This window comes from Durio zibethinus, chromosome 2 (genome assembly GCF_047325235.1).
Source record: "Durio zibethinus cultivar Kanyao isolate XHJ-2024 chromosome 2, ASM4732523v1, whole genome shotgun sequence".
Lineage (NCBI taxonomy): Eukaryota > Viridiplantae > Streptophyta > Magnoliopsida > Malvales > Malvaceae > Durio > Durio zibethinus.
This window is the reverse complement of record NC_143163.1, coordinates 3182362-3200728: the sequence shown is the minus strand read 5'-3', so window position 1 is coordinate 3200728 and position 18367 is coordinate 3182362. Positions and strand designations below refer to the sequence as shown.

The following is an 18367-nucleotide window of genomic DNA, read 5'->3' as shown; positions in this document are numbered from 1 at the left end:
ATATAGTTAAGAAACAAAGATTAATAGAAAGTTGGTCCATTTCACTATTTTATGCAATTTATATTGCTATAAAGTTTGAGTTGTATACTTTATAGGCATTCAAAGTTCATAGGAGAAGAGGGCTCAAACTTAATTGAAGTATCATTTCATGAAGTAAACTCATGTGAGTAAAGATTCAATGACTTGAATGATTTAAATAAGCTTGGATTTTTTCTAATTATTAATAAAAAATTTATTAAAGTTTATTAAAATTTAATTACTTGAATACTACAAATTAATGACTAAAAATATACTATATTTGTATAGGAAATGTGAACCGATACTCAATGATAATGATTAAAATAACATATAAAAATAGATATGCAATTAATGCCTTTTTTTATTTTTAATTAATCAATAAAATCCTTTAAATTTTATTAAGACATTAGTTAATGAAAGGCTAAAATAATAAAAAAAATATCGAACTTTGCCAATTTTTTAAAATTAATTTTTATAATTTTATTATATCAAAATAAGTTTTTCTTTTTTATTTTATATCCAAAAAAACCTATGAACTTTAATTTATATAAAAAACCTTTAATATTTAATTTTTATCTAAATAAGTATTTAATATAAATTAATCTTTTATTTAAAATAATAACTTATTTTGATACAAATTAAAAAATAAAAAAATAAAAATTTATTTAAATAAAATGATAAAAATCATGAATTTTTTTATATTTTAACCTTAATAAAATTCATTAAATTAATCGTTGCAACAATCATTCATTAAGATTTTTGGTTTTTAATAAATTATTTATTTTATAAATAATTGGGATACCGTGTCCCAACTCCCACGTTTTTCTCTCTCATCACTCCAAAAAGCCTAATTAAACTCATTGTTTAGCTTAGAAGACAAACCAAACCAACAGACAATAATTGTGGCTTAAAAACAAAGATCAAACGTAAACCAAACCTTACTAGTAGCTGAATGTGAGCGGGGCATTTTAGTAATAAAAGGAAAATCATAGGACTAAACTGACAAAAGGCCAAAAAAAGCTGCCCACAAGAGAAGAATAGCTTTGACGTTTGGGCGCAGGGAGGGAGAGAGAGAGAGAAAAGAGATGTCGTTGGGATTGGCGAAAAGAGCAAAGGAAAAAATCTAACGTCAAATAAGTGGACAGATGTGATTGGTTGGAGGAAGCAGGATTCCACTTTCAATACGTATGATTCAGTGTTTTTATTTTATTTTATTTTTCGTTGTTTTATCTGACACAAAACGGTCAAACCTGCCAACTATCATTGTTGTTTTTGTTTTGTTTTGTATTTGATTAAACAAAAAGAGTGTATACGCTTGAACAAAATCACATTAAGTGATATTTAAAAAAATTGTAATTAATTTGTTTCGTATAATCTGATCAAAGTAATAAACATTAAATATATAATTATTTTAATTAATATTTTAACTATTCTCATCCGATATCTATTAGCATCATTAATCAAACTCTTAAAAAGTGATAAATATGAAATAATCACTTAAAAATTCTAATAATTTATGAATCGTAATTATTTCATTATGTTTTGATAAATATTTGATCATTTTGTGTGGTGATGATTTTAAATCACAAAAAGCGATAAAATCATCATTTTTTAAAGTGATTTTATTTTCATTTGAATTGATAAAAAAAAAAATTTCCATCTGATATATAAAATAAAAAATATATAAATTAAATTTTTTTTTCAAAATTTTATTTATTTTATATTATACATATTTATATATTTAAAATAATATTAATTGTAATAAATTCAAAAATAATTCATGTGCTTTCTCTTAATTTTTTTAATGTTGTATATATAATACAATAATTTTTTATTTTGTTATGGTTTAAAAATTTAATTTTATATTCTAATTCAAATATTTTTTACATAATTTATATTATAAAATTTATTTTAATTAATTAATATATATTTAATTATTTTCTTATGAATTAAATAAAATACTACTAATATTTTTTAAATTACTATCTTTAAGCAATATAGAAATCATTAACTTATATAACTATTATTGTTTGATTTTTAGTATTTTCAATCAAAATAATATTTGATTTTTAGTATTATCAAACTCAGTGAGCTTTAATTCATAAGAATTAATGATTATTAATCAAATAAAATAATTTTAAATCATGAGTGATAATATCATCTTAGTAATCAGATCACATCGGTAATTAAATTATCATAGTGATATTGAAAATAATACCAAACAAAATCTTATATAAATTAAAAATGATTATAGATCACCAATGAAATTTATTTTTTTTTCTTCCAAAGAATGTAATTAATTAGCATATTTTAAAAATAATTAATAAATTAGTATAATAAATAAAAAGTACATAATAATATTTTATCTATTAGTCAAATTTAAAATTTCATTAACCATGTATATAATAAAGGTTTTATTTTTTAGTAGATATCAATTTACATTAGCATAAGTTATATTTTTATTATCTTTTGACCAAAATTAAACTTATGATTTATTTGGATTAAAATAATAGTTTTAATGAAAGACTAAAAAAAATGTAAAATTTTATGATAGTGTAAATGAGTCTCTTTTATAATATAATAAAGGTTTTATTAATGAGTGCTTTTAAGTTACTTTTTAAGGTTATTATATTAAGTAGTTTTTTTTTTTTTTTTTTTCAATGCATTAAACTTGGTTGAGTGGTTAGATTGTTCATTCAATTATACTTACATATCACATTATGTAATGCAAAGTGACATAAAGCCAATTTCAGTCACATTTCTTGTAAGTTCATGATCATCAACTTCCAACATCCATGCCTTGTTTAGGAAACATTGGCCCTGCCTACATTTTGTATGATTGGACTTACATTTGTAAAACAAATATCACTTTCTTAACTCCCTTTCAAATAGTTAATTAAAAAAAATAAAATTATTTGTGCACAAGATTAAAAAATATTTTTAGAGCAATTTGTATTAAAAACTAATTTTTAAAAAAATTAAAGATAGTATGACTCGATAATCATTTGAACTCTGTAATATTTTTATTCCAGTTAATCAAATTTTTAATATTTTATTTCAACTAAATTAAACCCTTAATTTGATGAAATTTAGTCACGTGATAAAATTGAATTAATAAATCTTTGATATATAGTTTTATTGGACCATTAAAGGGACCTTTAACAAAAAGATGAAGAGAAAACAAAAAGAAAAAAATTATTTTATTTAAAATTTACATATATTAATTAGGCAAAATTTAAAACTTTCATATATTTTATCGATGTCATATAAAATTTTATTTTAATTGACAAAAAAATTATCAATGTTGAATTTTTCATCAAAATAAAAGTTTAATTGAATGCAAATAAATATTAAAGAAATTGATTGATTGCGGTAAAAAATAAAATACTTGAATTATTTTTTTAATTCTAATTTATAAGGTTTTTATACTCTTTTATTTTATTTTATTTTATTTTATTTTTTAAATTTAAACCTAACATCACTTTGTAGGATAAAGGCTATACTAAGTAATATTAAGTGGTCATTCCATTTTGACAATAAATCAATGAAGTATTTGGTAGAAGTAAATTAAACTCTAGTAGGATTACTGGTAGCTAGATAATAAATTCTTTGAAATTAATCCATCATTCATTAAACCAAGAGTTTTATGTATAATAATGGAAGAAAAAACATTTACTTTATGGAACAGAAAAAAAAGAAGTGAGGTAAAATAAGCAACAGTTGACAAATTATTTTTAAATCTAGAAAGAATTTTGGTCACTTCTTAAATAATACTTTGTCGAAATAATATATTATAATATTTGTTAGCTCAAAGATTTGGAATAAACCCATAGGGGGTGAATTAGTTTTAATGAAGTTTTCAAAAATAATATTTAATAAGCACAAATTTTGCTAAACAATTAAACACAATAATTGAAAGTAAATAAAATATAGAGATAGAAAAAATAACACCGCGATTTATAGAGGTTCGGTCATTCTTTAGGCACCTACGTCATCTCCCTTAATCTCTCTTGTCAAGGAGTTCAATCTACTATAAGTGTTGAAGATTACAACCAAGCTTCTCTAAGCTTTACAAACTCAACACAATATACTCTTAAGGCTTATCCTCCCCCTTAAGCTTACAAACTCATAAAACAGAAAAATGAAGTGTTTTGCAAACTCTAAGAACCTCACAAAGGTTGAGTGTTTGCTAAGTTGAAGTACACAAAGGTATAAACAAGAGAATGATGAATGAACAACAAAAATAGTTTGGATACAATAAATACAAAGATATAGACTTTTCAACTCTAAAAACTATTGATTATTTGATAAAATGAAAATATTGCTTATTGACTATTGCTCTCTTGATTCCTTTGTCTTCTTGGTGTGTTGAAGTGCCTCATTTATAGAAAAATTGATGAACTAACCGTTGGGGAAGCTTGGAGTGAAGAAATGCCCGTTGAAAGCATGAAAAAGTAGCCGTTAGAGCATTCTAGGCAATAACCGATCGATCCCTTCCATGAAGGGATTGATTGGTTCATGTTCTGAACCATTTTTCACTTGAAAATTGCCTAACCAATCGATCCCTTATGTGGGGGGATTGATTCCTTTTCTGAAAATTCAGTCCTGGGGCATTCTGGTTGAAAACCAATCGATCTTTTCTAGAAGGGATCGATCTTATCCATGCTGGGTGATAGTTTCATATTTTGTACTCCACTCACTAATTTGATTATAACTTGAGTTATACAAATCCAAATTACAAACTGTTTAAAGATTTAGAAACTATACTTATAGGGCTTTCTATTCATATAAAGTTCATCACCTAATTCACTGTGTATGAATTATAGTCAATTTTTAAAGTTACCCTATGTGCAGTTTTTCTGATAACTATAGAGTGTCTAGTAAAAATTCAAAATCTTTTTTGTAAAAAATTTGGATTTTGATTTTGTTTAATTCATTAGAAAGTAGACTCAAAGAGCTTTCCAACCATATAAAATTCAAATATTAAAACATTATGAATTAATACAAAAAAATAAAACAAATTCAATGTTGGAAAATTGTGTTATTATAAAATAGCTTTCTTAAGTTAATCTATTTTTCGAAACCAATATTGTCAAATTTGTATTAAGTTCAAAATGAATAAGTTCACTTTAAAAACAACAATTGGACTTTCATTTAAGTTCAAATAAATAATCTTTAAAAGTAAATTTGGTTTGAGAAATATGAAAAAAAAAAAAAGGTTTGTTTAAGCTTTGAAAATCATATTATTTATTTAGTATCAAAATATAAAACTTAAGAATATGTGCTAAATAAATCTTTTTCAAAATCTTGATTAAATTTATTTAACTTTAATGTTTTGTCATTTCAAAATAAGAATCGATTAAAAGCCAACGATCTTATTCCTTAATTAATACGAAATTTGCATTTGAATTTTTTTTGCAAAAGATACTATACTTTGAAGATAAAAAGATTATAAATATTAAAAATTAAATATAAATTTTGTTAAATATTATTTCATAAAAATTACATAAATCAATTAATTTAAATTTAAATTCATACATCTTAGAATTTTAAAAAAAATGATAAAATGAAAATTTGTCAATGAAAACCGAAGACTTTTGAAGATTCTCAGATTTTTTAATTTTGTATTTATTTTATGGTAGCAGGAAAGAAGAGTGCTCGATAAATCAATTAAACCATATTCTTATCTAATAATAAGCTTTTTAAAATCCCACTGAATGTCCATTGATCGTTACTTAAGCTTTTTGCACCAAACCTTGATTAATAAATTCAAGAGGGACCATCTAGCAAATTCTCACAGAGAAATTATTTTAATATTTTTAAAATATAAATCCAACTGCACTTAACAATTTAATTTTTTTAATATCTAATTCTAAACCAATTATACAATTTTGTTATTATTCAACTAATTCAAAATCATAGTGATTTTTAAAAACAAAATTGCCGACTGTAATCTCGCTTATATTAGCTTAATTAGTCGGTAATCCTCAATTAACAATTAGGATATATGTCCCAAAACTAGTTCAAGTTTATCTTTCTTTGACAAGTAGGCAGAACATGGAATTGACACGTGCACAAGTGGTCGATCAGTGGATGATATCAGCGATGATAATAGAGAATAATGCGGGTGGCCCCCACCAGAGACGCAAAGTCTAGGAGGCTTTTTTGTCGTTCCGCCATGCATTTTGTTTGGTCAGTGAAATAATAAAAATGAAATGGGCCGCCCCTCCTTTTCCTCTTTTTTTTTTTTTTTTTTTTTTGTTTTAACCTTAACCTCAAAGTTGGGCAGTTCTGCTTTAACTTGGCGTAGGTTTTGCGTTACTTAAACTTAAAAACAGAAAAAAATATAATTAAATAAAGGCAAACTGAGTCCGCTTTTGTTTGTAGCTCCTACCTACTGTCAAGCAGTAATTACTTATTTATTGTTTTATTATTTAGGATTTTGATCTTAACTTTTTAACCTCAAAGATTTTAAAGAGTTTTTACTCTACAAAAGTTTAGCATAAATAATAATAACAAAGTTTGGAGCCTGCAATAGAACGCTAAGGTTTTTTATAAAGAAAATGGCGGTGTAAAGAAATTAAAAACAAATTATTAACGTTAGTGATCAAATCATATTAAAAATTCATCTCCTTAAAAAAATGGATGAATTATCGTGATTAAACTTCCTATTAAATTTAAGAAATATAATTTTATTTATCATAGTTTTTAAATTTTACAAAATTAATAAGATAAAACATATCTTTTAAAGTTTGTTGTAATGGAAAATTTTGAAATTTTAAATAAATTTGGAAGGAATGAATTTTAAAATATATATTTTTTAATTCTTAATTTATCCTTAAATCATTTTTAGCCGGCTACATATTTGTCTGAAAAAGATATTATAAACTTAAATTTTCTTAATCCTGTAATCTTTAAATGCTAATTTCAATAAAATTTATCATTTTAAATTGTTAATATTTGTAATTATTTTGTTTGAATAAATATTTATAAAAATAGTTTATTGGAATTTATGTAATAAAAATAATAATAATAGAAGAATATTGATATTAAAAATAATATTTATTTCTATATATACGAATAAATAAAATATACAATATGAGCATCAGTTGTATAAATATAAAATATTGTTAATAATATAAAAATAAAAAATATATTAAAGTTAAATAAAATAATATTTTCTTTTTTGATTTTATATTTTATAATAGGCTAAGTACCATGAGGAGATGAAGGATTTGGATAAATTTTAAAAAACTACCTCTTTAGGTTAAATTTTCAGGAGAAATTTGAGCACTTTAAGATTGTGTTTGAATAAAAAATTTTAGGGAGAGATTTCATTTGTAAAAAGATTTTTTAAAATGTTAAAATAAAATTATTTATTTTGGTAAAATAAAAAATTTTTCTTACGATTTTGCTTAAAATTTGAAATTCTCTATTATTTTTATTCAAACAAGTAAATTCAATTTGATATTTATGAAAACCTTGATTAAAATATAGTTTCTCTTCTAATTTCCTTATCCTAATACATCTATAGGATATATTTTAAAAAATAAAACATATATTAATCTTTTAATTTTGCTTGTAAAATTAAAAAAATTAAACTTAAAAATGTATCAAATGCTAACTCAAAATTTAACGTGAAATCTTTGTAATGAATTTTTGTGACTGAATTTATTACATCCTAGCAACCTAACTTTCATATGTGCAAACTTTGTTAGTTACAAAGACAGTCGATTTTGCAAAATTTAATACGAGCATTATTACTATTGCTAGGACTATGTTTTTACCTCTCTGCATTTATTTTCCTTAAATGTGGCTTTTCTCTCACCCTACTTATCTCATAAAATTACGTCATTTACTGGTTTTTTTACTTTTATTTAGAATTTTCTTTTCACGAAATTGCCTAAATTAATTAAAAGAAGAAAATTCCTGTCCCAGTTTCTTCATGGACCACACAATGAACGTAACAGCTCAGTACTATGGGTTTCATTAAAGTCTTATAGGATGGCATTAGCCTAGCGCCAGCTGCTGCTGTAAGCCTTAATGCGAGCTATCAGAGAAGAGAGCCATTTGTTTCTTTCACTTTTATGAGCAATGTTCTATTTTATAGCAGGAAAAAGGAAAAAAATGGAAAAATGGAAAAATATAAGAAGTCCATTAAATGTTTTATCTAAATGGTAGTTTGAACAAGTAAGAGTAGAAGATTTTGTAATGAAGAAACCCTAGTTATAATAAACTATGAATTATTCTTGGTCACAAGAGATTTTCTCGCTGAAAAAAGGATAGAATTGCAGCGGTAACTTGTTCAGCTTTCTCTTGCTGGATAAAATGGTGTCCATCGATGACAACAACTTCAAGGTCAGTGACAAGGCTCCTAAATTCTTCTCCTTGAATATAGTGTTTTGTTCCAAATGATTCAAACCCTGTATCCTTGTTACCAACTATGAATTTTGTAGGCACAGTAATTTTTGATCCTTGCCATGGTCCAAGAAGCTCCCAGTTCCTAAGTTCATACCAGGGAATGAAAATTTGGAAAATAGTGCAGGCCAGGAAATTAAGTTTAATATGTAAACTGAATTGTGCCTCTAAAAAGGAAAAAAAAAAGGTTTTTCTGTATGATCTTACATGTCCATGGCACGGTAGTAGTTCAGGGCACCAGTAAAACCAGATTTTTGGAATTTGATTGCCTGCAATTCAAGGTCTTCCTGGGTTATCCAATCAGGCAAGGAATGTGGGGTCTCAAGAAAATCTATAATTTCAACACCAGGAGGAGCAGCTAGAAGATCAGGGGCGTTGATGAACAAAAACTTCTTAAGTATCGTCAAGGAGTCGTATTTTGAGAATGATTTTTCAGCTCTTCCTGGCTCCTATATATAATAAAAGAAACACCCACGTCTGTTATGGCAGATTATTATGGTTCAAAAAGATCCAGGTGCAAAGAACTTTTCCATATATGCTTTGGTTTTACCTGGAACTGGGAAATGTAGAAACCTTCTCCAAATGTTTCAGTCATGAACTTGATCGGTTTGATTTTTGGTGAGCGTGGGAAGTAAGGCACGCTTAAATTTACCAGGGCTTTAACTCTATCTGGCCTGAAGAGGCAAAGGTGCCATGCAACTTGTGCACCCCAATCATGTCCCACCACAAATGCCTGTCCAGAGAGACCACATAGCTTTGTTTGTTGCGTTAGTGCAAAAAATGGAATATTCGCATTTTTCTTTCTTCATGGAACACAGCAGGATCTTTTTCCTGGTAAAAAAAGAAAGAACATAAATTAAAATGAAATTTGCACCTGTTTTATGCCAAGCTCATCAAGAAGGCCAATTAAATCTCCAACAAGATGGAGAACTGTGAAAGAGGCTGGGTTTTCGGGGCAGTCCGAGTCACCATAGCCTCTCATATCTGGCGCAACAACATGAAAGCCATGGTCAACCAAATGATTCATCTGATACTTCCAGGAGGACCACAGCTGAGGAAAACCATGAATAAGGAGTACAACAGGTCCTTCTTCTCCTTTCTCTGCTATATGCATCCAAATTCCATTGGTCCAGACCCTTCTATGTTTAATATCACTCATGATTTCTCCTACTTATTTTCTTTCATAGAACTTCATTTCCTTTCGTAGTACAGCTGTTTGATGATTTAGAGCCGTGGAGGCTTGGACTTTTCAATGCCGGTAGGTATTGATAATGACTTATTCACCTGGAAGGAAAGTTCAAAATATTTGGCCTGATAAATTAAAAAACGCCTCTAAATTTTATTATTTTATTTAAATGAATTTTCATAATTTTTATTATACTTAAATAAGTAATTGACGTTTAATTTGCATACAAATAAATATTTAAACTTTAATTTGTATTTTAATAAACCCTTAATTTTTAGTTTATATCTTAGTAAGTCCATAACTTTTAATTTAAACCTAAATAAGCTCTCACTGCAAATAAATCTTTTCTTTGACATAAAAATTTATTTGAATATAAATAAAAAATAGGTTTATATAGATACAACAAAAGTATAATGATTTACTTTAAAAAATAAAATAGTTTCAAAACTTTTTTGGTATTTTAGCCTATACAAAATTATTGGCATAAGGGTAAAAAAAACTCTCAAACAAAAATTCATTAATCATTAAAATTTTGATATTTTATTACAATTAATTAAATCTTGAATATTTTATTTCTAATAAGTTAAGTCCTTAAATATCTATTTTCTCTTAATTAAAAATTTTTTAATTTTACAAATGAAATTAACACTCTATCAATTGTTTTATCTTTTAATTATTATATTTTTATTTTATATTATATCTTAAGAGATACGTATAATTCTATTAATTTTTTTGTGAAATTTAAAAATTTTATTTTTCGTGAATGTGATAATTTCTTTTTAATATACGTCTTTAGAAAACAAAAGCTAATAATTTTTTTCTGGTGTGAGATAAGATTTGATAATTGATTTGAAGAGAGGAAATGACAAATGAGTGCACTAAAATGATAAAAAAAAAACAATTATACCAGTTTTTTTTTTTTAAATTATATTGCTAATAATTTTAAAAATTTTAAATAGTTGGATCAAATTTTAGGGGAGTGGCGGTGCATCAAAATTAGGCCCATAAATTCATGGACCGAAGCGTATTTTGGGCCTTAATCCATAAGGGAGCCCTACACCAACAAACCTAATCCATTTTCATTCCCGACCCGTATCAAATTATAAACCCCACACGCTCCTACGTTCTAAGAGCGGAGGATTTTAGGATTTTAGGTTCCAAATTTCATTCACCGGCTCAGCATCCAAAACCATCAATGGGGAAAAACAAGAGATCGGAGAAGAGACCCGAATCCGAACACTCACCTTCCACTGTCTTCGTCACGAACTTGCCCTACTCTTTTACAAACTCTCAGGTATTTTCCATTATAGAAAATTAGATTGAGGAATGATTCTTAAGTTCTTTTATATATAGAAAATCAGTAGTAGTAATTTTTATTTAAATGTTTGAATTTTTTTTTCCAGCTTGAAGAAACATTCAGCGATGTCGGTCCAATCAGGCGTTGCTTTATGGTTACAAAGAAGGGTAAGTGACTTACTAAGTGCTTTGAGGGTTGAGGCACGCAATTTAATTTTTCGTAATGATTTTAATCATTGGTTCGTAAGAATACTGATATGTTCTTTATATTGTTCATAGGCTCAACTGAGCATCGTGGTTTTGCTTTCGTTCAATTGTAAGTTATTGAGGTTCATTTTTATCTTTTTTTTTTCTTATATTTTGTTTTACAAGCTTTATTAATTTGAAGGGTTGGGCTCAATTTTCATGCTTTGTTTGGGGATAAACTTTTTCCTTTACCTTTTGTTTAGTATTTTCATCTCTTTTTGCAGTGCTGTTATCGAAGATGCAAACCGTGCTATTGAGTTGAAGAATGCTTCTTCTGTTGGAGGTCGGAAAATTGGAGTTAAACATGCTATGCACCGTGCTTCATTGGAACAGCGACGGTCAAAGGCAACCCAAGGTTTTTATATTTCAAAATAGTTCTGGAATTATATGTACATGTTCACACAAATGCTAATTAGTGGCTGTCTCAGATGACACGACAAAGACACAGACAAAGAATGACGAGGATGGTGTTACCTCAATTGTAGACGAGCATGGTTCAAACCTGCCAAAATTAGGTTGCAAAAGCTTTTATATTATCTAATTTTAGTCATTTGTTGTTAATTCTCATTAGTGACTTGTTTCATTTCCTGATTTTTATTTGATATTTTGACTGTAAATATAGAGAAACCTGTGCAACCTAGAAAAGCAGCAACACTTTGTGCTGATCTAACTGATAAAGAGAATTGTTCAGAAAAGCAGAGGTACTGAATTCTTTTGCCAATCTTTGTGATAAAATACTCTTTCTGGTCTATAATTCCCAATAATGGAATTAAATATAGATCCTTAACATCATTGTCTAGTTCGTGGCAGTCAATTTTGAATTAGTTTTCACTCATAAAATGAATCTTTAGAGTGCTTTATGTTCTTTTTTCAGATCATATTAGAGACACTTGTTTTCTCATGCACTTTCAATTACTGTTTGACAATAATGATAATCACTTTCTGACGCATCAAGGCTTGACTTTTCTGTTCCCTTGTCAATGTTATGAAGGGTTGCTAGGACTGTTATATTTGGTGGTCTTCGTAATACTGAGATGGCAGAAGATGTTCACCGACGTGCAAAGGAGAGTGGCACAGTCTGTGCTGTAACTTATCCTCTTCCAAGAGACGAGCTGGAACATCATGGTAAGTGAAAAAGTTGTCCCCTATGAAACCTGGAAAATGAAAGCTCAGTAATAGACTAATGTTATATAAAGAGCTCTTTGGATAGTTTGATAGGGAACTGAAAAAATTCCTAATTTCTACATTGTCGGTGTGCAATATGTTCTTTATAGACATATTATCAGTTTAAATAGCTTGTGATATAAGCAAGCTGGTTGTAACATGTGTACTTGATATAAGCATCTAATGCATTTTGTATATGTCTTTGGCATGTGCATACACCATTGCTGTAATGGCTTTCCATGCATACTTGGATGCTTTCATTGCCTGATTATATTCATTCACTAGTAATCTATTAAGTTGCAGTATTTTGGTGCTTCCAAATTCTTCATAGTTATATTTTGTTAAGACATATGACATGGTTTCTGGATTGAAAATTGACTGATAATCCAAGTCTTTGTTTGAGGATTACTTTAATTGTTGTTGATAATAGCAAACCATAAAATGCAAAATTTACTAGGTCTTGCACAAGATGGATGCAAAATGGATGCTTCAGCTGTGCTTTTCACAAGTGTCAAATCAGCTCATGTTGCTGTGGCAATGCTGCACCAGCAAGAGATACATGGAGGCGTTGTGTGGGCACGCCAACTGGGTGGCGAGGTAAAGTAACCCTGATGAAGCAGTCATGCTTCAACTGGTACTTATTTATATATTAATGATTTACTAATGTAATTCTTTAAGTTCATTTTCTGAGTTCATACTTTTAACTATTTATGCTTGAGATGATTTTATTATTTCTCTCTTTTACTTGTGGTCCAGGGCTCCAAGACTCAAAAGTGGAAACTAATTATCAGAAATCTTCCTTTCAAGGTTGTTTGATACTAATAGAGTATTACCCCTACACTTGATTTTACTGGTTGAGACTTGAAAGCCCTTGACTTCTAAAGTAGTTTACCTTACATTGTTGCAGGCTAAATTGAATGAGATAAAGGATATGTTTTCAGCAGCAGGGTTTGTCTGGGATGTATTTATTCCACATAATTCTGAAACTGGGTATCTTCTCATGATACAGAGTCAATTAAATTTTGCATTTTTTCATTCATGTAATGGTTTTGTCCTTTTTTTCCAGGTTAGCTAAGGGTTTTGCTTTTGTCAAATTCACAAGCAAACAGGATGCAGAAAATGTACTCTTTCTGGGTTGTCCTTTAGTCCAAGATATGAAGCTTTAGAGTTTTTTGTTACCTGTTTTTACATTATTTTTCATTTTCAGGCCATTCGAAAGTTCAATGGGCAAATGTTTGGTAAGAGACCCATAGCTGTTGACTGGGCTGTTCCTAAGAAACTTTACAGTGGTGGTGCTAATGCTCCCGTTGCTTCAGATGATGGTTTGAGTCCTAACTGAATTTCGTCTACTCAAGGATGCTTATTATCTTGTTTTCTCTGAGCCTTTGTCCGTATCGCCCTGAGCTGAATTAACTTTATGGATCAATCATCCATATCAATTATCTAATAAAGAAGTTATATTTCTTATGGTTATAGAATGGGAGAAGATGAACATATGAGAGTAGAGAATTGTTGAAAAGTATTAAACTATGTTCTTCCTTAATTATTTTAGGAAATTAATTGCACATATGCAATAAGTTTCTTCTGCCATGAATGGTTTTTTGATAGTTTGTTATTATTGACTATCTGAATGGTGATTAATTCTCTGCATTTTCAAGTCACATATATGTATGTTTGTGTATCACACACACAATAGGGATTTTTGATTTTTGAGTTTTGTATATCAAATATATAGTGATGTTCCTGATATATGTTGAAGTTGGTGCTTTTCCTTCATGGTAATTGATGTTTTTTTATTTTGTCACTCCTCTTCTATACTTGACTTTTTATATTTCATGCCATTTTCTTGATAATTTCTTCTTTTATTTTTGCATTTAAGTTTGTAATGGGATATGTATCTCATTTCTATTGTTTTACAGGGCAGCTGAATGAAAGAGACGATGAAAGTGATAGTAGTAGCATTGATATGGAGCATGAAGGTGGGAATGGTGATAGTGATGGTGATATTGCTTCAGATGATTCAAATATATCAGAGACAGAAAGAACACCAAAAGCAGTTGATTTTGATAAGGAAGTAGACATTGCAAGAAAAGTTCTGAATAGCTTGGTGACATCCTCTTTTAAAGATTCTCTTTCTCTCCATGATGATGCCATTATGCCCAAGAGGGATGACAAGTTGAATGTAGATGAAACCACTAACGTGCTAAATAACTTACACAGTGAATCTGCAGTAGAATCAGATATGACTAAACCTGAAAAATCCAGCAAAAATAAACAAACAAATGTTAAACAGATGGATGGAGAAGATGAATTGCGAAGAACAATTTTCATAAGCAACCTTCCATTTGATATTGATAATAAAGAAGTGACAGAAAGGTTTTCTGGATTTGGGCAAGTGCAATCCTTTCTTCCAGTCCTTCATCCAGTTACCAAGTAAGGATTCAATCCAGTTTAAAATGTTTTGTTCCCTTACTCCTTTAAGTTAGTAAATACTTGTGATTTTTTTGCTCCCCTGGCAGGCGACCGAGAGGAACTGGTTTTATCAAGTTTAAAACAATAGATGCAGCTACTGCAGCAATTTCAGCAGCAAACACTGCATCTGGTTTGGGTATTTTTCTCAAAGGTAGACAACTCAAAGTGTTGAAGGCTTTGGATCGGAAATCAGCACATGATAAGGAATTGGAGAAAGCCAAAGTTGAAGAGCATGACCATCGTAACCTTTACTTGGCAAAGGTTGCTTTTCTTGACAAATAACTAAATTTCCATTGATTTAATGTGTTTGTAGTATAGCCTTGACATTCTTGTTTTTATGACTTAATAGGAAGGTCTTATAGTTGAGGGAACTCCTGCTGCTAAAGATGTTTCAGCTAGTGATATGGAAAGACGCAAAATGTAAGAATTTTTTATTGGTTTTATCTTAGTTGGATACTTAGCATCAATTGGTTCTGCCTATAGTGTTGCAATGCAAATGTGTGCTATTATTTTGACTGCATAGTAGTTAACGGGTCTCTGGTTTGGCCAGGAATGGTTTAAATGGCTACTCAAAACAGAACAAGTATGCAAGGGATAAAGTCAGTTAGATGTTGTTTTCTGAATGTTTTTATTTTTGTTTTTAATATGGAAAAATGTTGTCACAGTTTTCTTCTCCCTTGTAGAGTCCTCTTTGTTTATGAAAGAATGCGCAAAGTTTGTTGCAAAATCCTTAATTTGACCTAGCTTTAACTCTTGAAATCAACTTAATAGTGGAAGGAATTTTTTATGGTCCTTTTGATTGTCTTTTGAAATTTGACTTTACTATTATTCTAAAGCTTTTTGGACGCCCTGCAGGTTGCATGAAAAAAAGATGACCAAGCTTCAATCTCCAAATTTCCATGTTTCAAAGACAAGACTTGTTATATATAATTTGCCAAAGTCTTTGACTGAAAAAGAATTGAAACAACTTTGTATTGATGCAGTTACCTCACGAGCTACAAAGCAAACACCTGTAATACGACAGGTTAGATAAAGTTGTTAATCCGTTATTATAAAAAGTTTTTTTCTTTTAATTCTTTCTATAATTTTCCACATATGTAGAGTACTCTCTTAACTCTGATATGACTTATGCAGATTAAGTTCTTGAAAACTGTGAAGAAGGGAAAGCTTGTTGTTAAGAATCAGTCACGTGGGGTTGCCTTTGTTGAGTTTACAGAACATCAGCATGCACTTGTGGCCCTGAGGGTTCTTAATAATAACCCTGGTAATGCGCTTCATTGGTATTTTTCATGTGCACGATTGGCTTTAATTTCAACACAAGATTTATCCTGTTTTTGCTTCTAGCTTGCATGCATTGAAGGGTGGTTTAACCATAACATATTGGGAAAAAAGTTACTTTGAAGTGCATTGTTTCTTTTCTATTCTAATCCAAAATTTTCATTGGTTATTTATAGAAACTTTTGGTCCCGAGCATCGTCCAATAGTGGAGTTTGCTGTTGATAATGTGCAGACATTGAAGCTGCGGAAAGCTAAGTTACAAGCCCAGAAGCAGAATGCTAGTGATGATTTGAACAATGCACAGCAAAATGCTGAATCACAATCATTTGATGCTCACCCTATCAAATCCAGAAAACGGAAATCTAGAGATAAGAAAAGGGCAACGAAAAATTCAGAGTTGAAAAAGACTGAGATGGAAGACACAGTTGCCACTGGAGAAGGCCAAGCATATAAGAAGCCAAAGCACAATCCAGCGGGTGAAAAGACAAAACCCTCTTCTTCCAAAGAAATGTTGGAAGGCTCCAATCAGAAGTTGAAAGGATCAAATTGTAAAGCCAAAGATCGCAAAGGTGGCCTGAAGCCTTCTGTTGGAAGTTCAGATAAGGTTGAAACAAATGTTAATGATACCGGCAAATTAAAGTTGAAGGAGGTGGAAGCAGTTTTGCAGCAAAAAGAGAGGTCGCGACAAGAACAGGCAAAGCGGCAGGAGGGAGAGACAAATTCGAAAAGAAAAAGGCCAAAAAGGAATAAAGATCCAGCAGGGCGAGATGTGGTAGACAAACTTGATATGCTAATCGAACAGTACAGATCTAAATTCTCACAGCCCAAATCTGAAACATCTGGTGCTGAAAAGCAAGGTTCTAAAAAGCTTAGAAGGTGGTTTCAAGCTTAATTTCCTGTTATCAGGTTTTAGCTAGTTTTGTAGCATATCTCGACAGATCCATCTTTAGAAAAATGAGAATTTCTTGAGGCAATTGATGTTAACGCAATTGCTATAAGTTTTGTACATTGTTAAAATTAACAATTCTGTGCACTTGTAACATATAGGTAACAATTTCATGCTATTCTGTTTGTTGTTAGTTGTTACATACATACAATTGAGATGAATCCGGCATTTTATGACAACTTTAGTAAAAAAGGCGAGAGCATGTTATCGAGTTAGTGTTTGTCTAGGCGACTCGTTTTCTCTTAAATATTCTTCACAATTAGTTTGAACTTGGATGGCCAAAGGGCAATATGTTTTTTTTTTTTTTTTGAAATAATATTAGGCACTTTGTTAAATCAAAATGCAATTGGTATCGATCGCATTTTCACAAGTTTACTCACTTTTGGTTAATATCTACATTTGGCGCACACATTCCCTAACGATAAACAAAAGAATATCAAATCTAATCCACTATGAACCTGAACATTCTTTTAGGATAAACAAAAGAATATCAAATCTTATCCACTATAATTGTAGGAAGCTCTCCCTGCCACTTTATCTTGAAAGGGCAAGACATGCAGCCAGGAAGAAGATAATGAACAAAAATCAAAATCTTTTTCTTTTCTATTATCTGTATACACCCCACAGGTTGCAAATTATAGAGAAAAAAAAAGTGTATAAAAGGCAATAACACAACCATCATTTTTAGATGGGTGGTTGAGATCATGAGATGCATGACTGATGGCTCCATTCACAATAAAGAATTAATTGAAAAGTGACCTTTATAAATTTATTCTTTTCTTTCTCCTTCCACTAGCTGAAAATTCTCTAGTTATCTTATAACTTACTCAACACATGAAATAAATTAGTTAATTATATGCCCTCTTTTATTATTTAATTAAAAAATAATGCCTCCATTTATGAGCTCTCTATAATGGTGACTAATAAGGAAAGTTTTGAATGTATGGAAGGTGAGAATTATATTCTCCTTAAGTCAATCATAACCATAAATTGAACTGAATATATATAAGCTCGTTTTAATAGAAAACATGAATGATTATTAGAAAAGATTAGTATATGTACGAGTAATTATAATTTTTTTTAAAGATGCTTCAAAAAATCAACACTTTACCATTAAAAAGGCCTAAAAAGGAAGGTACTGGATAAAATTTAAGAATCCCAAATCACTCAACAAAAAAAATATATACAAAAATTGATGTGATCATATATTTAATAGCAGGTGATCATATTAGTTTATTGAAACCTTTAGTTGAAAACTTGGAATGGTTTAGTTGATTTATTCCTTCATCATGACATTTAGTTAAGGATTGAATAAAATGTCCACTTGTCTTCCATATATATAA

The 18367-nt window shown here is 29.2% G+C and overlaps 2 protein-coding genes across 2 annotated transcripts; one reads left to right on the top strand and one right to left on the bottom strand.

Annotated features, from left to right (window-relative positions):
- Positions 1–8154: 8154 nt before the first annotated feature.
- LOC111308838 (epoxide hydrolase 1-like) lies at positions 8155–9673 on the bottom strand. The gene is made up of 4 exons (XM_022907487.2): positions 9311–9673; positions 8987–9169; positions 8644–8885; positions 8155–8521 (listed from the first exon to the last, which is right to left on the bottom strand). Exons 1-4 carry the CDS (start codon positions 9593–9595, stop codon positions 8272–8274), a joined length of 960 nt encoding a protein of 319 aa, XP_022763222.2. The 5' UTR covers positions 9596–9673; the 3' UTR covers positions 8155–8271.
- A 1081-nt stretch (positions 9674–10754) lies between these two features.
- On the top strand, positions 10755–17142 carry LOC111308836 (uncharacterized). Its single transcript, XM_022907484.2, has 18 exons — positions 10755–10916; positions 11026–11086; positions 11198–11234; positions 11389–11519; positions 11593–11679; positions 11787–11865; positions 12156–12289; positions 12786–12925; positions 13085–13135; positions 13236–13318; positions 13395–13449; positions 13536–13650; positions 14248–14761; positions 14848–15061; positions 15150–15220; positions 15656–15824; positions 15935–16064; positions 16255–17142. The coding sequence occupies exons 1-18, from the start codon at positions 10818–10820 to the stop codon at positions 16968–16970; spliced, it is 2886 nt and encodes a 961-aa protein (XP_022763219.2). The 5' UTR covers positions 10755–10817; the 3' UTR covers positions 16971–17142.
- Positions 17143–18367: the final 1225 nt, after the last annotated feature.